This window comes from Alosa sapidissima, chromosome 5 (assembly GCF_018492685.1).
Source record: "Alosa sapidissima isolate fAloSap1 chromosome 5, fAloSap1.pri, whole genome shotgun sequence".
NCBI classification, from domain to species: Eukaryota; Metazoa; Chordata; class Actinopteri; order Clupeiformes; family Clupeidae; genus Alosa; species Alosa sapidissima.
This window is the reverse complement of record NC_055961.1, coordinates 39,817,399-39,840,227: the sequence shown is the minus strand read 5'-3', so window position 1 is coordinate 39,840,227 and position 22,829 is coordinate 39,817,399. Positions and strand designations below refer to the sequence as shown.

The 22,829-nt window shown below is 39.3% G+C and overlaps 1 protein-coding gene across 5 annotated transcripts in view; it reads right to left on the bottom strand.

The window, feature by feature from the left end:
* Window positions 1–3,188: 3,188 nt before the first annotated feature.
* Window positions 3,189–22,829, bottom strand: part of LOC121709139 (myotonin-protein kinase) — a 173,657-nt gene continuing 154,016 nt past the window's right edge. The window contains exons 13-15 of one of the 5 annotated variants that reach the window (XM_042092274.1): window positions 9,495–9,556; window positions 9,288–9,323; window positions 3,189–3,961 (exon numbers count right to left, since the gene is read on the bottom strand). In XM_042092274.1, the coding sequence (XP_041948208.1) occupies window positions 3,881–3,961; window positions 9,288–9,323; window positions 9,495–9,556 (179 nt within the window). In that variant the 3' untranslated portion in view covers window positions 3,189–3,880. Of the gene's footprint in view, window positions 3,962–9,248; window positions 9,324–9,494; window positions 9,557–22,829 lie in introns of all 5 variants that reach the window. The other 4 variants (XM_042092273.1, XM_042092275.1, XM_042092276.1 and 1 more) reach the window with 4 other exon arrangements.

The window sequence follows — 22,829 nt, the reverse complement described above, 5'->3', positions numbered from 1 at the left end:
TTCGATTGTTATATTATTATGTCTTATTTGCATTTTCATTTATGTTGATATTGTACAGCACTTTGTAACTTTGTTTTGAAAAGTGCTATAGAAATAAAGATTATTATTAGTGCTGTCAAACGATTAAAATTTTTAGTCAAGATTAATCGCTGAATTCCTATAGTTAATCACGATTAATCACATATTTTATCATATGATTAAAATTCTATTATTTTGCATTTCTGAACTTTCCAGGAGTCCATATTAACAATAAAGCAGTTATTGTTTATCTTGATTGGGATTCAAATGAAAGCAAAGCAAGTTACTTTATTAACTGAACTTTAAGACATAGGTCTATTTGATTATTTCAAATCAAATTTCAAAAGATGTACAGCAGACCTGAGGCAACACAATATATTCTTCAGAAATATAACTGATATAAACTGAAATAAATGCTACTGCAGAAGTGCATGCACAAAATGTAGGCCTACACACATTATAAAGGGCATAACAAACAGAAAATATTATATTCATACTATATTCATTATCTTTGAGTTCAGTTAAAAATAAGGAACTTTTCAACATGAGTGCATTGCCATTTTATAGGCCTACAGTCTATGGTGCACTGTCACTTGCCACACACATCAACGCCGGAGTTTTTTAACAGGCAAACACTGGATGAACAATGGATTTTATGGAGCAGCGACCAAATATAACTGAATCGTGATTTACACGGCTGCAAAGTGCGATGCTGGTGTGCGGAGTTGTATTGAAAATAATGGAATCTAATGTAAATGAATGTCGAAAGCAGAGTGCATCGCAAATAGTAGCAGCCAAAGAGGAATGTTGATAACAGAACAAGTGACGGTGAAAAAATCTTTGGCGGCACACAACTAATGCGGTCGTCAGCGTCAGCCTAGGCTACTACTCTTTGGCCGGCTCGTTAGCCCAACCAAGTGTGTGCAGCATGCCTTTACGTAGCCTACTAACGGCGCATCATCTTAAAGATACATTTGATCTGCATCACGCCTCATTTTAGCGGAAAACATGTTAATTAAACAATTATATCATTGAAAGACAGCTAGTAATAACGCGTTGACGTTACATCTAGTTATTAATTCACAGGACATTCAATCATTTTACTAACACGGCAGTTATGAAGAATTGTGTTTATGTAACGTACTCATGTCGAAACGATGTACATTACCAACCTTATTCATTTGCCATACCCCATGTATTATACAAATTTAGCATGTACACTTACCATAATATCCCATGCAAAACGGTTAGCTTGCTAGCTAGCTAACTGTGGAACTTAAGTATAACATAGCCAATTATCTCACCTAGTTGTAGGAAATGGGCTACATTCATATTACAAGTGATAGAATGAATGTGTGACTTATGTTTAGTTGATGTTATGACATGTAAAGTTAAGCTTGCTGAACTTAATTAGTCAGCCACGGGCAGTTTGACTGTGCCTCGATACATTCGTGACACTCCTGTTAGTAAACTGGAGAGAGAAAAACATAGGAACATGGTCAAATTAATCCCATAAACACACAGATAACTCTTACACCAACCTTATTTTGTGCCTTTTATTCATGTTTATTTCAAGATTTAGTAAGTTTACTATAAGCACAATTCGCTCTCCATTTTGATGCAGCATAGATTTCCATTATATCAGTCATCTTCCCCCTAAAAGGGGGCGTGTATGCAGCACATAACGTTCTGTTCCATTCCATTCGTCAGTGCGTATTGTTTAGTTTCCGGCCTGGCTAGATTGGTGTGGTGTAGTTGTTCTAACTTTACTAGTTGTTGCAACAGCATGTGAAAAAACTACAAAGTTTGTTACACCAACATGAACGTTAATCTCGCGATAAAAACGCCGTTAAAATAGGTTTCTGTTAACGCCGTTAATAACGCGTTTAACTGACAGCACTAATTATTATTATTATATTATTATTATTGTTTTCAGTGTGAGATACTGAATCACTAAAAGATGATTTTATTCCTCTTTTCACTTAACTTTACCAGGAGTGGCAATGATTGTAGAAGACATTATAGAAGGCGTTGTATCTTGATCCTTATAGGTTATATGTCAGAAAACAATATTTATGCAATATGCTTGTGTTAAAATAGATATCAATCATCATAAGTAAACAAATATTTAAATCAAACTGGTCTTAAAAATCCAATATTGGTTTGTCTGCCATAAAAAGTAATCTCTAGACCAAAATTTAGTCCACAGTGAGCCATTGAAGGAACCTCATAATGAGCCAGTAGAGGAACTCCACAGTAAGACATTGAAGGAATCTCAGAACGAGTTGATAGAGGAACTCGACTGTGAGCCACTGAAGGAACCTTGTAGCAAACCACTGAAGGAACCTCACAATGAACCACTGAAGGAAGCTCTTATGGAGCAGCTAGAGGAATCCAACAGCAAGCCACTGAATGAAACTTAACAAGCCACTGAAGGAACACTGTTTTTAAAAAATTTAATGTACAGTATCCTACTGGCAGCTATTGGCAAGTAACTTTTCCATTCATTCCCAGCAATTTTACTGTGTTCTGTGGTCATAGTAAAAATAAATTGTGCTGTAACAAACAATAGGCATGAAAAGTACATTACTGTATATTACTGGGAACATATACAGCATAGCAGTGTACTACTAATAGTGCAGAATATTTTACAGTGATCCACTGGAGCTGCTGGAGACACAGGGCCAGATGTACGTACATTTGCGAACGTAGCGTTGTCAGTGCCATGGACAAACCGCAGATTGCGAACGCTGTCAGACCCAAGTTTCCGTCGTATTTATCAAACTTTCAATCCATAGTGTAAACTGCGCCTTTCTCTGCTTTTTTCCGCCCATTACCGCAATTTACAAACGCCCACAACTGAATGGCAGAGCCTACATATAAGTGCAGTTGAATGAAGTTAACTGATGACAACATTAAAAAGAATCAAACGTTTAGTGATCATGAAATAATACCATACATGATAAGATGTCAACAAGCAGGGAGATAATGAAGATCAGTCATTTTACTCAAACTACTTGTGCACGTAGGCTATGGAAGATTGGTCAAATCTAGCAAGTAGGAAAGTTTAAGTAAATGACGTGAAAGTGAAAGTAAGACATTTGAAAGGCCAACGAAAGTTAAGGTTGCTTTTGATAGTAGCCTACAAATACTTACAAAACTGGTGCTCTAAATAACGATTCTGTTGTCTTTGAAAGGTTCTCTTATTGACGCATTGAACTGCAATTTGGATTAACACCTGCTTTTACAAGGCGGAAGTATTTAGGCGCAGAATAGACGTGCACTTTCACGAGCAGTCTTTTTACATACCATGGAATACATAATTAGGCGCTCTTTACGCTTCCCCTCCCATTTCTTTACGCTAAACTCCCACTTTCCCTGGATCCTCCCATATACCCATATCCCAAATACGCTTGAAGTGGGCGCAAAAGCGTTAGTACATCTGGCCCTGAGGGACTTCGACAACGAGTTTATCACCCGTATTTCAAAATAGAAATATCAATGAAAACGTTCATATTTAATTTTTTCTTAGATAAACATGATTCATGCCACCCATCAGAGTGGACCTTAAAATTAGAGTTTTATCACAGAAAACTATAATGGCACTCTAGTAGAGATAAATTAAACAGAACTAAAACACAAGCAGGAATTGTTCTATGGCTATAGAAGAACAACAGTTTATCACACACAGATTATTTCAGTGCTAAGAGGTCCTCCGTAGAAATGTGTCACTATAGTTCTGTTTACTTCAAGTTAATCACTTATAGTTGCCTGCTTAGCAAAACTTGACATATCCTTGAGAGGTGCTGAAGAACATCATCAGTCCTTTGTTGTGTGAATAACAGCTTTAGCTCGGGAGACTTTACACCAGCAATGACATTCCCAGGCGCTCCCTAGCACACACTAGGAGATATGACTCACACCTCACTTGTGGCCAGCGGACCTATGGGGAGAATCGAAAAAGACTTCAAGTTATCCATTTGGCTTCTTCCCAAGGTTATTATTTACATAACTAACTACTTTTGGACTGGAGTGGGGGGTGGGGTGGGCTTCAGAACCCCTATCCATTCCAATAAACAGAACTTTTCTAGGGTTCCTAGACAGTGTGGAAAGCTGGCTCTGTGGTTGGCTGAGAAAAGGACCCTGAACAAAATCTTGTCTGCCATGGACTGCAAAGACCCTTACACAACACACCAGGCAGGAGAGCATGTTCAATGGCAGACTTCTGTCACTGTCATGCCCAACTGAAACATAAACACGTACATGCCCACATGGACAATATTCAATAATTTCTCAGAATTATGAACAGGCAAGATGGGGGTGGGGTTGTATAAAATGTATTTTATATGTGAAATCTATGAACTAATCATGTTTAGGTACTTGTTGTCTAGCAGATACCAGTGAGAATTGAGTGTGCATAATGCAATTCAGTGAGACAGTTAGAATCATGTATGCCTTTCACCTTTTGTTTTCAACCAGCAGCCAGACCAGCAGATACCGTGACTTTGCTGAATTACTGAAGCTAAGCAGGCTTAGTTAGTACTTGGATAAGAGACCTCCTTGGAAGAGTAGGTTCCTGCTGGAAGTGGTGTTGGTGGCTGGCCAGTAGGTGGCACTCTTCCCTGTGGCCAAAAGCCACCACACAAATATCAATCCCCATGTCCTATTGCAGTGACAGGGACACTGTACTGCATGAGATGTTTTCCTTTGCATGAACGTTAAATTGAGGTCCTGACTAACCATGGTTGTTGGTGCCCATGGCACTTATCGCAAAGGGTAGGTGATTCCCTGATTTGCTTTATTTATGTACACATACATAAAGGCACACACACACATACACACACACATAAAAACACACATACATGTACACAAAGACACGTAAACACCCACACACACTACACATGCACACACACATACATGCGTACACACGACACGCACACAAACACACACACACACCCTCACACACATGCACCTACACATACAAACACACCTACATACACAAACACACACACACACACACACACACACACAAAACACACACAAAAAACAAAACAAAAAAATAACTTATATAATAAGTATAAGTATAAGTATACAGTATATACTCTTTTGATCCCGTGAGGGAAATTTGGTCTCTGCATTTATCCCAATCCGTGAATTAGTGAAACACACTCAGCACACAGTGAACACAGTGAGGTGAAACATGCACTAATCCCGGCGCAGTGAGCTGCCTGCAACAAGAACGGCGCTCGGGGAGCAGTGAGGGTTAGGAGCCTTGCTCAAGGGCACTTCAGTAAAATGTGATCGAAATATGGCAGAATATCAACACCGTATTTCCGTATCGTTAACATAGCCTATCTGTAACGTGTGACTCAAATACTGTCAACTCAGATTTGCCAGTGACGCTACCACAGAAGATGCATTGTAGTTAGCAACTATCCTTTTGGGAAATGCACCCCAGAGCGCGATCTCTCGCATGGCTGGGGGTTCACGCTTTGGTTTCTGCCTGTATCTGGGCATAAGGAATAATGCCGCATGGTCTGATTTTCTGAATGGGGAAGTGATTTGACCAAGTGTCCCCTCCCCTCTGTAAAAAGATGTGCTGGTAAAAGTTAGGATTAGGGGATCACTTTTTTGAGACTGGCCTTCAAAATCATCTGTCACTATTAAAGATGCTTCCAGGTAGGGCTGGGCGATATGGCTTAAAAAGAAATCTCTGATTTTTTCTACACCAAACCTGATTCATAATTTTAATAGATTTTCCCCCTATTTAAAAACAAACTACCTATGACACATTAAATACAAAAGAAATAATCAAAAACAAGTTTAGACTTTATTTTCTTTTTAATTTTCCCTGTTTTGATTTGATAGAAATTTCCCCTTGGTGAAAGTGCAACAAGAAAAAAGGCAAGTATGATATATCAGAAGACTTTGAAAAGATTTTTGAAAGTCTACAGTAGGCTATCACACCCTCCCACAAAAAGGGGAAAGGGGCTGTTTAAATTAATAGTAGGCTACCCAGTGTAATATATCAGATATAAGTATAACTTTGCCGTCTAAGCCATTTTCAGTGTTACTTTACTACTAAGCTGTTATCTTGGTCAGTGTAAGTGCCATATACGAAGAGTTTGGCTCCAAAACACTATATCCTCCATTTTAATACATTTTCATGAATATATTTTTTAATATTTTGTTTTCGGAACTGCAATTGGGTAATTGTTATTTACTCAATCAAAACAACACAACAGCACTTATATTGATACTACCTAAAAACACAATTAAATTACATGACTTATTAATGTTTACAAAAATGGATTTATAAAGTTTTGGAAAAGGCTACAATGTGAAAGGCTATGATATGATCATGCATCTTATGTCAGCCTTTGTATTAAGGAACAGTACCTTGTGTCTGCATCCATGTCACCTGAAGCATGCTGGTAGAAATATCTATTCAAAAGCATGTTATGGCCAACTTTTGATTATTTGATTTGGAAAGCAAGTTAATTATTTAAGGCTGATATTAAAATTAGGGGGTGGCATGGTTCATGAAAGAAAATCCGAACCGTTCGGTTCACTTGTCTCGGTTTGGAGCATCTGTGCATCATACGGTTTTGACGGTTCATGGCATGCGTAATGTAGCCTCATGCCCATGACAGTTTTTTTTTCCTTTCATGTGAAAGTGGAGGTGTGGAGTGCTGCAGATCATATGTAGAAATGGCAAGTGAGAGCGATAATGATAGCCTGGAGTTGGAGGATGCACCAGCGTTGCATGAGTCTGGTGTGTGCGAACATTTTGGATTTAGAAAATGGTATAGAACTGCGACTGTGTGCAAGCATTGTGCAACACGTACTAATTATGCTAGTACAGGCCCGGAGTGGCTAATCGGGAGCTTCGGGAGGATGGGCCGGTCTGAATATCGTGATCTTAAATGTATTATTTCTGAAGTTAATTTGCTGCGACCTCACAGCATTTCAGCAGCTTATGCGTCTTACATACTCGCCACTCCTGACCAGTAGCGCGACAATGTGACGTCAAAATGACGTAGATCTCTCTGGCGTGCCAGGATTTTGGCCGGGTAGCGCACCACTCTATTTTTTTCAGCTGAGCGTACCAAACCGGAATACGGAAGATGGACTAGTTTGAGGTTGCAGTTTGGAGGACTGTTTTGTTACAGTCGTGAATTTTTACTAGTTTGCTGGATAAGTTAACAAAGTTACCAGTGAGACGCAACACATGGAATTAAGATGAAAGAATAGAAAAGATTTATTTTCAACCAAAGGATATCTACTAAGACCTGAACAAAATCTCTTTCCGCTTTAGGAAATTACACAAACTCAGCCAGCTGCTAGCTAGCTAGCCAGCTAACTAAAATGTTTAAATGATTAAAATTTCCCTCGGGATGACTAAAGTATCTATCTTTATATCCATCTATCTATCTATCTGCACGCACCTTGGGAACTAAATGGTAATGATGGTAGTTATGAATAGCAGCAACCGAAGTCTAAAGTACCATCACAAAGGCTAGCTAGTGTTTTTTACTGCCATTGACGCCAATGCTACTGACTGCTTCTTCTAATGTGTAACGTAGGTAGCGATAGCCTTTTCACAACAGCGACACCTCTGTTCAGGAGAATATTGCAACTAGTATAAAAATAATTCAGTGGAAATGCATGGATTCCAGTGTTGCTGCTACTGGAAGAAACTGGAATCCATGCATTTCCACTGAATTATTTTTGGAATCTGATCCCTTATCATACCTGTTCATTCTTACTCGTTGCTCGACTTATCGTGACTAAATTCAAGATGGCTGCAAACGCTAAACTTCGTAAAGATACTGTCTGTATAAATCGTCTTGTAAGTAAACTACCAGTGCTTTTTCAAAGTTCTCAATGTCTCGTTTTAAATGTCAGGGCCCTCGGAAGTCTACCAATGAAGTGTGGAGATACATTGAGCCTCGTAAATGGGTGTAAAACAGATGATGACAGTGATTTATTTGCATGGCTAGCCCGACGCCGAAGCACCACTATTGAAAAAGCTGTTGGTAGCATCGGCTAACTAGCGCCAGATTTTGGAGTGCAGGGGACAAGCCGAGATGGGCTATGAGACATACGTTCACACTCGGTATCATGTTTCAATACACTTTAGGTCAATATCACACCGGAATTCTCCAAATTTTGCAAGTAGTAGGTGCCTTGTTTGCAAATTTGAAGGTATCATTCAGCAAGACAAAGCAATAATCATAATCTGTAAGACATGTTTCAATATCGCAACCTGGTATGGCATCTGGAGTAAAGATAAATATGTATGAATCGTATTAAATATATTCATAGGCTAGGCTACTCTAGCCATGTTAGGTTGGTTTCTTTTATATATTACACCTAATAGGCTAGATTATGCCCTTACAGAAATTCCAGGTTTCTGCCAAACAGTTGCCGCAAATTTGAGGCAAGGTCATATTTTCACATGCAAATTAGGTTTCTGGCAAACGATTTCCTTTTGGCAATGTTGCAGCAAATTTGCAGCAATGTCATATGCAAATTAGGCGAATCACTGGCGAACACATTTGCCACTAGTGGCAAACTCCTCATTGTTGCCAGAACTTTGCTGAAGGTTTGCATTTAGCGGCCAACATTGGCAAACTTCTAGCAATATTTTCTAGTGAACTCATTTGTTTCCCGAAAATCACTCACAAGCTGCAAATCTGCCACAAACATTTCATTTTTGTAAGGAATGCTAACTAATGTTTCACACAAGGTCATTAAATTTACAAAAAACTACAGTTAACTCTAAACCTAACGCATGAAGGGAATGCTATCAATAACAGTGTCCATAGAAACATTTCAAAACAGTAACACTAAAGTAATGTAAAGAGTACTCCATAGAGAGTAAAGAGGTAATGTAATGGGATTACATTTTTTTACAGTAGTGAGTAATGTGTAACGACCCCTACACTGCTTGCTATAGCCACCGTTGGCAACTTTGGGACCGATAAATTCAGTAGATTATTTCATGATTGAAATGCGTGGAGCCAGTTCTTGATTATGCACTAACACAGCACTGGCACCGTGTCAGTCAAAACAAGCTGATAGTGCTCTGGAATTCCTCTTGAAAAACAACAACTCATGTCATTTTCTCTGCAAAGACAATCAGATATTTTCCCCTGGTTTTGACTTCAGGCACCTTATTTCCATTACATCAACAAAACATATTTGTTAATATATTCAGGTCTCACTCTGTGGAATAGCAGCAGATGTCGAAGGAGAGGTATTACCAGTGGGTAATGGCAGGCAGGGGGTGCTGACATGTTCTGAAAGAAACCCAGATTTCAATATGTAAAATATTAGAAATAGAGACTTAAAAAACAAAAAAACAACTGGCTCCTTCTCAAAATAAGGTTATATTAAGTAACATTAAATTATATTTCAAGTGAGCATTTCAATAAGGACAGAGATAGAAAGTGAAACACAGACAGGCTTACATCCCCTGGGTTTTCCAAGCAGTGAGCAGATAGAGAAAAGGATGAAGGGCACACACACAGCCCTGTGATCAAGGGAGAGAACAAAATTAGAGCAGCCCCACATGTACAGCCCAACATTCAAGTACTGTATGTGATTGACAAAATCTTTCAGAGGCCTCCACAGCTGAGTACATTACAGTGAAAGATCTCCATGCATGACAGAAACAATGATGTTCTTATTTCAGAGGTGATTATTATGAATGAAGGAAAGAAACATGGAAAGTGAAGGGTTAGGTGAGCAATATCTGTGTCTGTTTGAAGGTATGCCCATATTTTTTAAAATTGCTGCTGTATTTTTTAAATTGCTACTGTATTTTTTAATCCGTTTCAATCCGTGCATTGTTCATGCAATTCATATTAAATTTAAAAAACAAAATCAAGAAATGAAAATATGACATAAAAAAGTCAATAATTTAAAATAGGAATATAATTGTGTTGGAATATGAAGGGTGGTGAAGCACACACTAATCCCGGCGCAGTGAGCTGCCTGCAACAACAGCGGCACTCGGGGAGCAGTGAGGGGTTAGGTGCCTTGCTCAAGTAGCCGTGCCTACTGGTCGGGGTTCGAACCGGCAACCCTCCGGTTACAAGTCCGAAGCGCTAACCAGTAGGCCACAGCTGCCCCTTATGTCCCTGCACTGGCTTCCAGCAAAAAAAATAGCAAAAAATTAGCACGGAGCAAAAAAAAATAGCTTTTACATAATATAGTTTAAAAAGAAATCATGTGGTAAAAATATTAGTTGTAACACATCTTCTGATATACATTTGAAACAACAACAAAAAAAACAAACATATTTAGCCATCATTTTAAGAGCAAAATCTTAAATTAACAGAGTTGACACTCTCATTAAAAGCTGTTGAAAACAAGAGTTCACAGCACATCATTGTCAACTCTGTCATCATTAATCTATGCAAAATTACCACAAAATTAACAGAGTTGACAATAACAGAGTTGACATTTCCCATAATTTTGTGGCTTAGCTCCACATCATAACCTCAAACTAGTTACTGCATGATATGTATAAAACCAGAATTTAATGGCTTTTAATCGTATTATTGTTTTTTTTTAAAATTGAGTGAGTGTTTCACTCTAATAACACAATAAAAGAGTTGACTGATAATTAATCCACTTTTGGTGTATCCTCAACATTTTGTTTAAATTAATGAGAGAAGAAGCTTAACATATGTCACTGCCTTTCCAAAGTTTCCTGTCAGAGGAATTGACATCTCTCTGTGAAGTCTGTGTAGATTTTAAGCAGTTTTATAACAGAGTTGACAAGAACTTTGAGACGGACCAAAATTATATATTTTTTTAAACTTAAATCTTGTATAATACAGAAAATAGACATTGTATATAACTGGTGTTATACAGTGGGCAGTGCTTTGACTTGGCCAGCTTCCCTCGCGGTCCGCGTGCGGGATCATGCGGCATCACGCGACTTTAATTTGTATTTTTCCAGTGACGCTGCAACGACGCTGCAACAACCGGCAGAGGTCTCAAGTGAGCAGGGTGTCTCGTAAAAAGAAATGGAGCTGGAAAACCCTACACAGACTTCACTACAGACTTTAGCAGACTGGTTTAGAAATAATTTAATAGCCAGAAATATGCCTGCCCTAATAAAGAAATATTTGGTTAACGGCGAGTGAATCCCGTTTGCAGCCGTAGAAGAAACGCAGGACAAATTAAACATTCTGGTTTTCTCCGAGTGCAACGATAATAGACAGACATCATTTGGACAAAATATAGAGCATATTTTTTCATTTAAAGGTTTGACTTCGTGCTTATTCAGAAGAGCATTTAGTGCTCTCCCCAATCCCAGACGTTCACATTGCATGTTTGTTTGTAATGGATGCAACTGCGAGATACGCTTGTCATAGGCGCCGATACCGTGGGTGCTCCGTCTCTCTCGGGCACCCACTGAAAACATCGAGCACCCACGTGTGCCAGCTTACAGTCCCGGCTAAATTTACATTAATTTAAAATCAAACATCGCAGTTTATGTTAAATTCAGCATCTCTCATAATGTGATTGGATATGTTGCTGTCAATTCCCTACTTCATATACTAACCACCAATGAGAGCGTCTCTCGTATGAAAATTCCTGACACTTCCCACCTGAAGAATTAACGCAAGGCTTTGTTGGGTCTTCAGCCCCGAATGTTTAAAATGTATATAGCCCTGAATATCATTTTAAAAGTAGTCTGACAAAGCTTATCGTTTTGTGACACAGCTAAACACTGGTACCTCATAGAACGTCTATAACATAGCCTAGGTGGTCGCAACTCACAAAAGTAAAGCAGATAGAAAGAACTCACGCAAATCTAGCCTACAACACGCAGACAGCTTCATGCACAGGGGAGAGAGCTTGCGCTATATCTATTTGGCACAAGTTAATAGTTTTTAAATCATTAATTAAATATTAGTTGTTTGCATAAAATCTGTATGTTAATGTTTTAGCAAATCTATTAACTAATATTGTATTAATATGTGTTAATAGTTAACTAAATGTCTTTTTGGCACTAATTAACAGTTATATCTTGCATCATTTAAATGTTAAATGTTTATTTGCAAACTATATGTTAATAGAAACGTTAATGACTTATTATTATTTAACTAATTGTTATTAAACTGTGCTTCTGCCTATCCCAATATGAACCGCTCTCCATAGGACCCTTACAATAGATAGATAGATAGATAGATAGATAGATACTTTATTGATCCCCAAGGGGAAATTCAAGAAAAAAACACGGAGCTACCTTGACATGCTGCCACTGTTGTCGGCGCCGGTACCGCTTGCAATAAAGTTGGTTAAGCTTAATTAATATATTAGTAGTATATAGCTATAAGCGTGGGGCCCCTCATAATAAAGTTGGTTAAGCTTAATTAATATATTAGTAATATATAACTATCAGTAATAATAATAATAATAATAATAATAAGCTTTATTTGTATAGCACCTTTCATACACAGAATGCAGCTCAAAGTGCTTTACATTTGAAGCATGTAACACAATAATAGTCAGTCAGTCATTATCAATCACTTTTCTTCATTGCTGGGGCTGTTTATGATCTACTCAGCAACATATCAAAAATATAGAAAATGACGTCATAAGACTGGCAGCCTTAACCCTCTTACCCCCCACAAGCACGCCATATGGCAACTGTGGCAAGGAAAAACTCCCATATTCCAGGAAGAAACCTTGAGCAGAACCTGACTTAATAGGGGGAGCCCATCTGCTTCTGGCTGGCTGCGCCCTCCAATAGTAGCAGATGTAGAATAATCTGAAAAAGTAGTCTACAGGATAAGATGAGTTAACTAAAAGCTTTCCTGTACAGGTATGTTTTCAGATCTTTTTTAAAAATATTTACTGAACTCGCCTGCTTGATGTACAGAGGCAGGGTGTTCCATAGTTTGGGGGCATAATGGATAAACGCAGCTTCTCCACTTTGTTTGTGGAGCACTTTGGGTACGATTAAAAGATTAGAATTGGATGATCTAAGTTTCCTTTGTGGTTGATAAGATATTAAAAGCTCAGAGATATATGAAGGTGTTATGCCATTCAGAGCTTTGTAAGTAATTAACATAACCTTAAAATCAATTCTATAGGAAACAGGGAGCCAGTGCAGTTCAGCCAACACAGGGGTGATGTGTTCTCTCTTCTTAGTCTTAGTTAAAAGTCTAGCAGCAGAGTTCTGTATGAGTGCCAATTTCTTTAGATGTTTTTTGGGAAGACCAGTGAAAAGTGCACTGCAGTAGTCTAACCTGCTAGTGATAAAGGCGTGAATTAGTTTTTCTGCATCTTGTTGAGTTAAAAAGGGCCGCACTTTGGCAATGTTTCTCTCTTTTACTGATATGGGGCTTAAAACTTAACTCTGCATCTAAGATGACACCGAGGCTTGTTACTTTTGGTTTGACCTGGTGCGCCAAGTTCCCCAGATTACTAAGAATAATATCTCGCTTTAGTTTTGGTCCAACCAGAAGTACCTCTGTTTTGACATCATTTAGTTTCAAAAAGTTTTTGCTCATCCACTGATTAATGGAGGTTAGGCATGCAGTGAGGGAGCAAAGGCCATCTGGGTTAGTTGGCTCCACAGAAATATACAATTGGATATCATCTGCGTAGCTGTGGAAGTTTACATTATGCTGACTTATGACGTTTCCCAATGGAAGCATATATAGAGAAAATAGAAGGGGACCAAGGCAGCTCCCCTGGGCCACACCAAAAGGCAAGTCATGTTTTTCAGATACAGTGGGCAGTGCTTCGACTTGGCCAGCTTCACTCGCGGTCCGCGCGTGGGATCACGCGGTATCACGCGACTTTAATTTGTATTTTTCCAGTGAGACGCTGCAACAACCCAAACAACCGGTAGATGGCTCAAGTGAGCAGGGTGTCTCGTAAAAAGAAATGGAGCCTGGAAAACCCTACACAGACTTCACTACAGACTTTAGCAGACTGGTTTAGAAATAATGTAATAGCCAGAAATATGCCTGCCCTGCCCTAATAAAGAAATATTTGGTTAACTGCGAGTGAATCCCGTTTGCAGCCGTAGAGACGCAGGACAAATTAAACATTCTGGTTTTCTCCGAGTGCAACGATGATAGACAGACATCATTTGAACAAAATATAGAGTATTAACCTCCGTTGCTCAGCCAAATGCCTTCCTGTTACGTCCTGTTATCACGGAGTTACAGGCGCTAAACGATTTTTGATGGTCACACGTTTACTTAATTAGGGACTGTTCGTTATTTATTTAAGGGGCTACCGGAGGAGTTTTGGGAGCATTAGTCCAAAAAGACGTGACCCTCCCTCGCCAGCAATACATTTTTCTATGACCCTCCAAAGTGATTATGAAAAAATCACTGTCAACTTTTTCCGGGTTTATCGCCTACTGTATTTTAACGTTTTCACATATTTGGCCATAAGCCGTTTATAGGCTATCACGAAACCAAACTACAAAGGCGAACACTTTAACAGGGGGAATTAATTGGGCATGAATCATGCTGAACGCTATTTCGCTACCTTAGAATAATAAGGTTCTATCTGCGTTTTGAGTAGGTACAACCGGGACGATTGAAACGGGGACGAATGAAACATTCCGGTTTTCTCCGAGTGCAACGATGATAGACAGTCATCATTTGGACAAAACATGGAGCATATTAACCTCCGTTGCTCAGCCAAATGCCTTCCTGTTACGTCCTGGTATCACGGAGTTACAAGCGATAAACGATTTTTGATGGTCACAAGTTTACTTCATTAGCGGTTTATTTTTTTGGATTATTAAAGAGTGTTTTTCATTTAAAGGTTTGACTTCGTGCTTATTCAGTAGAGCATTTAGTGCTCTCCCCAATCCCAGACGTTCACATTGCATGTTTGTTTGTAATGGATGCAACCGCGAGATAGGCTATGCGTTTGACAATGAGTTTTTAACAGACATGAACCAAGACATATAGCCCAGCAGCAATCTAGGGACTGATCGTTTTTTATTGAAGGGGCCACCGGAGGAATTTTGAGTGCTTCAGTTGGAAGTTGCATGACCCTCTCTTGCCTGCTAGAAATTGTTCAATGACCCTCCGACAGAATTGTTAAAAAAGACATGACCCTCCCCTGCCAATTGTCTTCCGCCCGCGCCACAGCCACACACTTTGTGATAACGTTCTTAAATCAATCTTTCCCGTGAGCTTGCATGCTACCAGTCCTGCTACAAATGCTACCAGTCATGCTACAAATGTATTTGTTCAACTTTATGAAGCAGAATTACGCATAGGGTACTTGGAACATAATACATTTGACAAAGGACAGATGAATGTTGCTAGTGACAAAATATTAACTTTCAGTGTTTTACGATGTCTTTGTCATGGGGAAGTGTTTTTCCCCATGCATTTATTCTAGGTTACTGTCAGTGACTGCCGTGAGAGAAGCGGGTTCTGTGGTTCGTTCATGTCAGTGACTGACGCGAGAGAAGCGGGGTCTGTGTTGCGTTGCGTTGCGTTAATTTATTTTCATTGGGCATACCGTGCCGTGCCGTCCACAGCTCTTCAGTTCTGACAAAGCCAAAATTACTCCTTTTGAAACAATGAGTGCAGGAAGCGCGTTTGTATGGTTATATTGCTTGACGGGGGGGGGGGGGGTCCCAAGCAGCTTTCAGCCATAAGGCTACTTTGAGAACATTTCAATTCACCTGACACTAATATTCAAAATGTTGAAAACTATTTCGGCATAGCCTATAAAGCCGTTTAATTAAATGGAATGTTAGTTGTAAACAAACGATCTACTTGGTGAGGCTTGGCCTCACAGATGCGCTCGTGCCTTAGATGGCAGGAAAAATCTTCATGATAGGCCTATTAACTAACCACCCGATTCACGTTGGCTGGGGGGAAGGGGGGCCATCAGACAATTGTGCCCAGTTAATCCGGCCCTTCCCCCAAAAAATCACACCTTCCCACCTCTGACAGCTTAAAAGAAGTCAAGAGGACTCCTTACTCACAGACCTATTCACAAAGCTGCGGTTTTGAAATCCTATGCAGCTACAGGAGCTTCCAATCGCGAGGAAGCAATTTTGCATTGTAGGCATAACTAACATGCAATAACGCCGCCAACAACAACCAAAACTAGGCTAATCATTGTAAACATGTAAATTAAATGTAACATTATTGTGAATCAAATTAAAATGTTCTCTTTTGCAAACGTAGGCATAGTAACAGAATAATTATGTTACAAAGATACTACATCAATCCGTATGTTTCATTGGGCTACTAGGCTATTTGTTTTGCCTTGATTCATTTAGGCTAGGCCTTTTTATTCAGGGGCCGTATTCACAAAGAATTTTAAGGCTAAAAGTAGCTCCTAACTGGCGTATTTAGGAGCAACTCCTAAAAATAATGGGCGTGTCGCTCCTAACTTTAGGACTCCTAATTTTTTCACAAAAAGTAATTCACGAAGCATTTTAGACCTAAAAGTAGCACCTAAGTCTGGGACAGCTTAAGTCGAGAGGACTCCTAACTAAGACCTATTCATAAACAGCTTTTTTGTGGCATTTTACGTTGCGATGTTTTGAAATAGCCTATGCGCAACAGGAGCTTCCAATCGCGAGGGAACAATTTTGCATTCATAAAAGGGATGCAATAACGCCACCAACAACAACCAAAACTACTCATTGTTAACATGTAAATGAAATGTAACGTTTCATTGTGAATCAAATTAAAATGTTCTCCTCTTTGCAAACGTAGCCTAGGCATATGGCGACAGATTCATTTAATAATGTTGCAAAGGTAGGCTACTGCATCAATCCATAGGCCTATGTTTCATTAGGCTACTAAGCTATTTGTTTTGCCTTACTCTTTATTCATTTAGGCTAGGCCTTTTTATTCAGTTATTAATCATCTTCCGTCCTTCGCACTACTTGTGTAGCGCACGCATTCTCCGACCTGTCACCTGTCAGTCATCATCGGAAGAGAGGTGTTTGGAATTCCCGCGTTACAATCGTCAGCCAATCAAGGTGGTCACTTCAGTCAAGCTCGTGCATGAGTAATGACGTCATCCATAGCCACGAAGACTCACTCCTAGTTTAGGAGTTGTCTGAAAGGCTTTGTGAATAACTTTTAAGAGAAAACTCCAATCTAAAATCTTTAAGTGCGATTTAGGAGTAGCCTACTCCTAGTAGTAAGATTTTATTTTTTTTTTGTGAATAGCCTACGGCCCCAGTTATTCATCATCTTCCGTCCTTGTGTAGTGCACGCATTCTGAGACCTGTCACTCATCATCGTAAGGGAGGTGTTTGGAATCATGCCCGCGTTACAATCATCAGCCAATCAGCCAATCAAGGTGGTCACGCTTGCCCATTTACCCAAATTAATGGTCGAATATTACTGATGATCATTGTTATTTAAGAACATGCAGTGTGCGTAGGGTACCAAAAACATCTTGCTCGTAAAAAAGCATCATAACGCACATTCTGGCGGGTCTGTTATTTACTGTAGGCTGCGCAAACCACATGCCTTTATTTTGGGCAAGTCTACATTCATTCATTCATTCATTCATTCAACCTTTATTTATTCTCGGAGGGTCATTGAGGGAAGCCCTCATTTTCAATGAAGCCGAAATTACAGAAGCGAAGCAAAGCGCTCCACAAACAAGACAACATTCGAGGCCTTCTGAAGAATTTTATATAAAGCCTGCGCTGACAGTAATCCTCCTGCCCCTGATAGGCCTACCACAGCTGTGGATAGTGTGGAATGTTCAAGTAATAACACAATCCAATGTGTGTCTCAATTGTCCCCCGCTGACCACCTCACACATTTCTCTAGATTTTGCAACAAACTTACATGACACAATGCCATAAAATATGCCAGTTTTAGGACACAGAATAATGTTTGTAATGATACCAGGTAGGCCAGGTATTGTCGAAGGTGCATGGTGAAGTGAAATTCTTACTTTGGAAAACAAACATTTGCCGATATCATCGCCGATCATCAGAATATTGCAACAGATTCTGTGTTCTGGACTGTAGGTAACTTGTTAAGCCAGTGGTTCTCAAACTTTTATTTCATTCCCCACTTTGATCAAGGGGCATGACTGATGATAGTGGAGATAACGTGTTATCCCGAGGCTTTTGCAAGTCAGCATCTTCGATGGTAGTCTATTAAAAATATAAGTTTTCGATGTCCCAAACGGAGAGCCATACTTTATTGTTTTTAACGATCTCTATGCTACTCACAAAAATGTAGGCATGGGGACATGATGAAGTAGGTTATCCAACTGTCGTGTGTTAAATTATTGTGATTACGAGCCAGTGGTTTTCAAACATTATGCGTGACTCGGACATCTAACTAAATGCAACAAGCTCATATCGTCCTTGCATTCGCAAAATGAGGACCAGTGTTTTGTCAAATTGCAAATAGCCATTCGTTTTAACTATTTTTTTATGATAGTAGCCTATACAAAAAGCACTTCATACTATCTTAATCTTGGAATATGGGGAGGGAAGTGGCGCGTCTGCAGTCAGCCAAATATGAATGTAATTCTGCGGCATAAAGCAGATGTAATTGTTTATTGTACAGAAAAATAAAAATGACATGTCAAGCAGTCAATTGACTACATTGCAGTCAAGAAGTAGGGCAAATTAATTTACGAAACCAAAACGTGGGTCATAGTTGTTTAAGCCTCTATTGCGTAGCCTGTTAAAAACGTCGCCAGATAGTATTAAATCGGCAACAACATTGTTTTCTGCAGAAGCCTACCCAAGGCTACAGATTAATTCTGAACAGTTATTTCTCTACTGGCTCAATTATCACACCACTGTTTTGATTTGCCTAGTTGCGTTAACCCCAACACTGACAATAATGTAGACAGCAAATTTCGATTTTGATTTTCGTGTAGTCAAGCCTTAAGCCATACCCAAGTAGCCTAAATCAAGGTAATGTTTAATTATGCATGATTTATTTTGTTATTGAATTCGTAGGCTGGGATTACTCTCTGCAAACAATTATGTAAGGGACGGCAGGCAGAGCGATGTACAGTGGCAGAGCGACGCACAGTGGCTGAAAGTGGTACTAAAGCTTCACGCAGCTTCACGCCGCGTAATGCGCGAATGAAGTGGTCATTTGAAAGCGATGCCCACTGTACATGATCTCCTAGACTGATATAAAAATCTCTGCCAGTAATGTAGGTTTGAAACCAGTTTAGAGCATTATCAGAGAGACCCACCCACTTCGCAAGGCGGTGAATTAGGATGCTATTGATCAATGGTGTCAAATGCCGCACTCAAATCCAGAAGAATAAGGATTGAGACTTTGTTTGAGTCAGTAGCTAGTCTGAGATCATTGACTATTTTTACTAGAGCCGTTTCTGTACTGTGATTTGATCTAAACCTAATCTAAACCTGATTGGAATTTTTCAAGGAAAAAAAGGGTCCCCTTTTTTCAAGGGGAACCCTTATAATAAAGTTGGTTAAGCTTTATTAATATATTAGTAATATATAACTAGTCAGGTGGTGAAGGGACTGAGACCAAAACTGGCTTATCACATTTATTCCTTTAGGAAAAGTTAAAACAAAACAACAAGTAGTTGAATGGGCTATATTGCATGCATCATTCCTATACCATCACTGTCAGCCCTACTAGCAAGGGAGACATGCGACATGGAATGTTCAGGTGCACAAAACAACAGAGACTCACTAAACACTCACAGACGTAGACCATACGGAGGTAATGCATAAACATAATGCTAAACTAAATGTACATTCATTTTCTGCTAGACTGAATTGCACTTTCCATGCACACTAAGCTAAACTACACTGAATGCATGGAAAGTTGCTAGCGGAGTTTACAGCTAGTCACGTTAGACTCAGTGTGTATGAACTCGTGGTCATAATGAAAACATTAATAAACGTTCTCTAAGTTGCTAGAATTGCACCCAAATCTTAACAATACATGTAAAGTAACATAATACAGGTGGTATATCAAAGTTTTCAACTTAAACAACATTTTACAGTTACAAAAATAAAACAAAGTGGGGAGAGCTTTATACAGTCAACCTACGCAATGCAAAGCATACCACTTCTGATCGGCTATGGCAACAATTACAGGACAGCCAACCACAGAGGTATCCAATAAGGATGAAGTGGAAGAAGAGGAGCGCAAACTCTCACACAACCAACCACTGGCAGTAGGGTGCCTTATACACCCCACTAGACCATAAAGCCATAAACCATAAATTCCATAAATTATCCACAAAGCTAATCAGAAAAGTTAGATAAATAATAATATGTCATTAACTTTTATATTAGCATATAGTTTGTAAATAAACATTTAACATTTAAATGATGTAAGAAATAACTGTTAATTAGTGCCAAAAATATATTTAGTTAACTATTAACATATATTAATACAATATTAGTTAATAGATTTGTTAAAACATTAACATACAGATTTTATGCAAACAACTAATATTTAATTAATGATGAAAAAACTATTAACTTGTGCCAAAGAGATATTTTAGTAACAATTAACAAATATTAACAAAGGGTTAGGTAATTACTAGTTTGCTATTTATTATGGCACCTTATTTTGGAGTGTTACCTTTATTTTTAGTTGATCAACCACAAAGAGTAGCATAGGCCTACTGTGCACAGTGCACTGACGACTGTAGCAGCCCAAGGTAACCAGTTGTTGTAGATGAGAGGCAACCCCTTGTTTCAGATAGCCTGGACAACATGTTACCTGGGTGTTGCCTACGTTATTAATTAATGGTAGCCTACAATAGTTAATTGATTCGCGTAACATATTAGTTGGCTCAAAGAGTAGGGAATCAGGATGGAGAGAGTCACGCGTGTGTTGCTTTTGCGGGATCGAATCCAGTTTAATGCTAGTTTTCAAAACATATATTTTTTTACATGTCTTTTGTCCGAGTGGCTGTAATGTAGCCGAGCGCTCATGGCTCTATGAAAAGCGACTTCAAACCGCCTAATACAACTTGTTTGTGAATGTCTGACAACTGCTGCAGCGCATGCACACGCAAGGAAACCAGTAGGTGGAGAAACCAGAAGGCACACAACACCAGAACGATTTTAAGGCTATTTCGCATAGGCTATTCAATGGTGCTATTTCACACGCATTATAGCGACCCCCACTCACCGGGGTTAGGTGGAAGGTGTTAATAGACGATTGGCGTAGCCTACAGTGGACTAGGGCTGTCAAAATTGCTCAAAAATGACGTTCGAATATCCCCTCTAAAATAAACACATGTATTCGAATATATTGGAATATCTAGGCTATATTATTTGCGCATTATGTCAGTGACGCGCATCATGTCATCTGTTTTTAACTTTTTGTATGGTTATTGCTTGACAGGGGGGATCCCAAGCAGCTTTCAGCCATAAGGCATTTCCTAATTCACCCGACACTGATATTCAAAATGTTGAAACTATTTCGGCATAGCCTATAAGCAGTTTAATTAAATGTAATGTTAGTTGTAAACAAACGGGCTACTTGGTGAGGCTTGGCCTCACAGATGCGCTCGTGCCTTAAATGGGCCTATTAACTGACCGCCCGATTCACATTGGCTGGGGGGCAGGGGGGGGCCATCAGACATTTGTTCCCAAGGGTCTATGAATTGTTAATCCGGCCCTGCCCCCAACGAACGCAACTTTCCACCTCTGAGACAGCTTAAAAAAAGTCTAGAGGACTCCTAACTCACTAAGACCTACTTACTGTAGGCTGCGCAAACCACAGGCCTTTTTTTTGGGCAAGCCTGCATTCGAGGCAGGCCTTCTGTTGAAGAATTTTATATAAATCCTGCGCTAACAGTAATCCTCCTACCCAACCAATTATGTCTTCAAAAAATAACAACTTGCCAGATATGCCTTCATATCTTTGGGCTTCATTCAGCATTTTGTTCCTCCACTGGAAATGACTCTTCTACATTTGCTGCCTGCTGCATCCTTTCTGTTTGTATTGTTTAGAAAATGTTTGACGTCTTGAGTTAATGCATTAAACATTGTTTGCTGGTAACCAGCCACAAATAGCCTACAGATTCTTGCGTGCGTACATTCTCTATTCTCTCCAAAATGTGCCCGTTCTATAGGCTGGCCAAGTGTGTAATTCTGCGGCATAAAGCAGATGTATTTGTTTATTGTACAGAAAAATAAAAATAACCTGTCAAGCAGTCAATTGACTACATTGCAGTCAATAAGTAGGGCAAATTACGAAACCAAAACGTGGGTCATAGTTGTCTAAGCCTCTGCTGTGAGGCCAAACCCATGAACAAAGACGCATTGATATCTGCAATTTTTTTTGGTGAAACAAGCTCACAGCCGAACGAGTCATAGCACTGATGGGAGAGGCAACTGGCATGCGATCTCCCCACGGACCAATGGATGTACAAGTTTCCTCCTGTGCCTACGATATTTAATACAGTGTTTTGTCAAGTTGCAAAATGCTATTCGTTTTAACAAATTTTTATGTTAGTATGAAGTACTTTTTGTATAGGGTACTATCTTAATTGCTTTATACTCAATACTTGACCAATGGCTATTGCATCTGTCTATTGAAAGTGAAAATGTGGCATGTGATCTACTGTGTAGGCTTCATAAAATAAAATAAACAGATTGCTAATGGCCTACAAGCTGATCTGGGGTGCGTGTCCCGTACAACTACGGTGGTTAGCTTTTACTAACAGGATGCATCGTTCAACTAACCAACATGTAAGTTACGACTGTTTCACAAAACTGTCGTACTTACATAGTACTGTAAGTTTGGACCATGATAGTTTCCAAACTTCAGTAGTCTGGACTAAGGTAG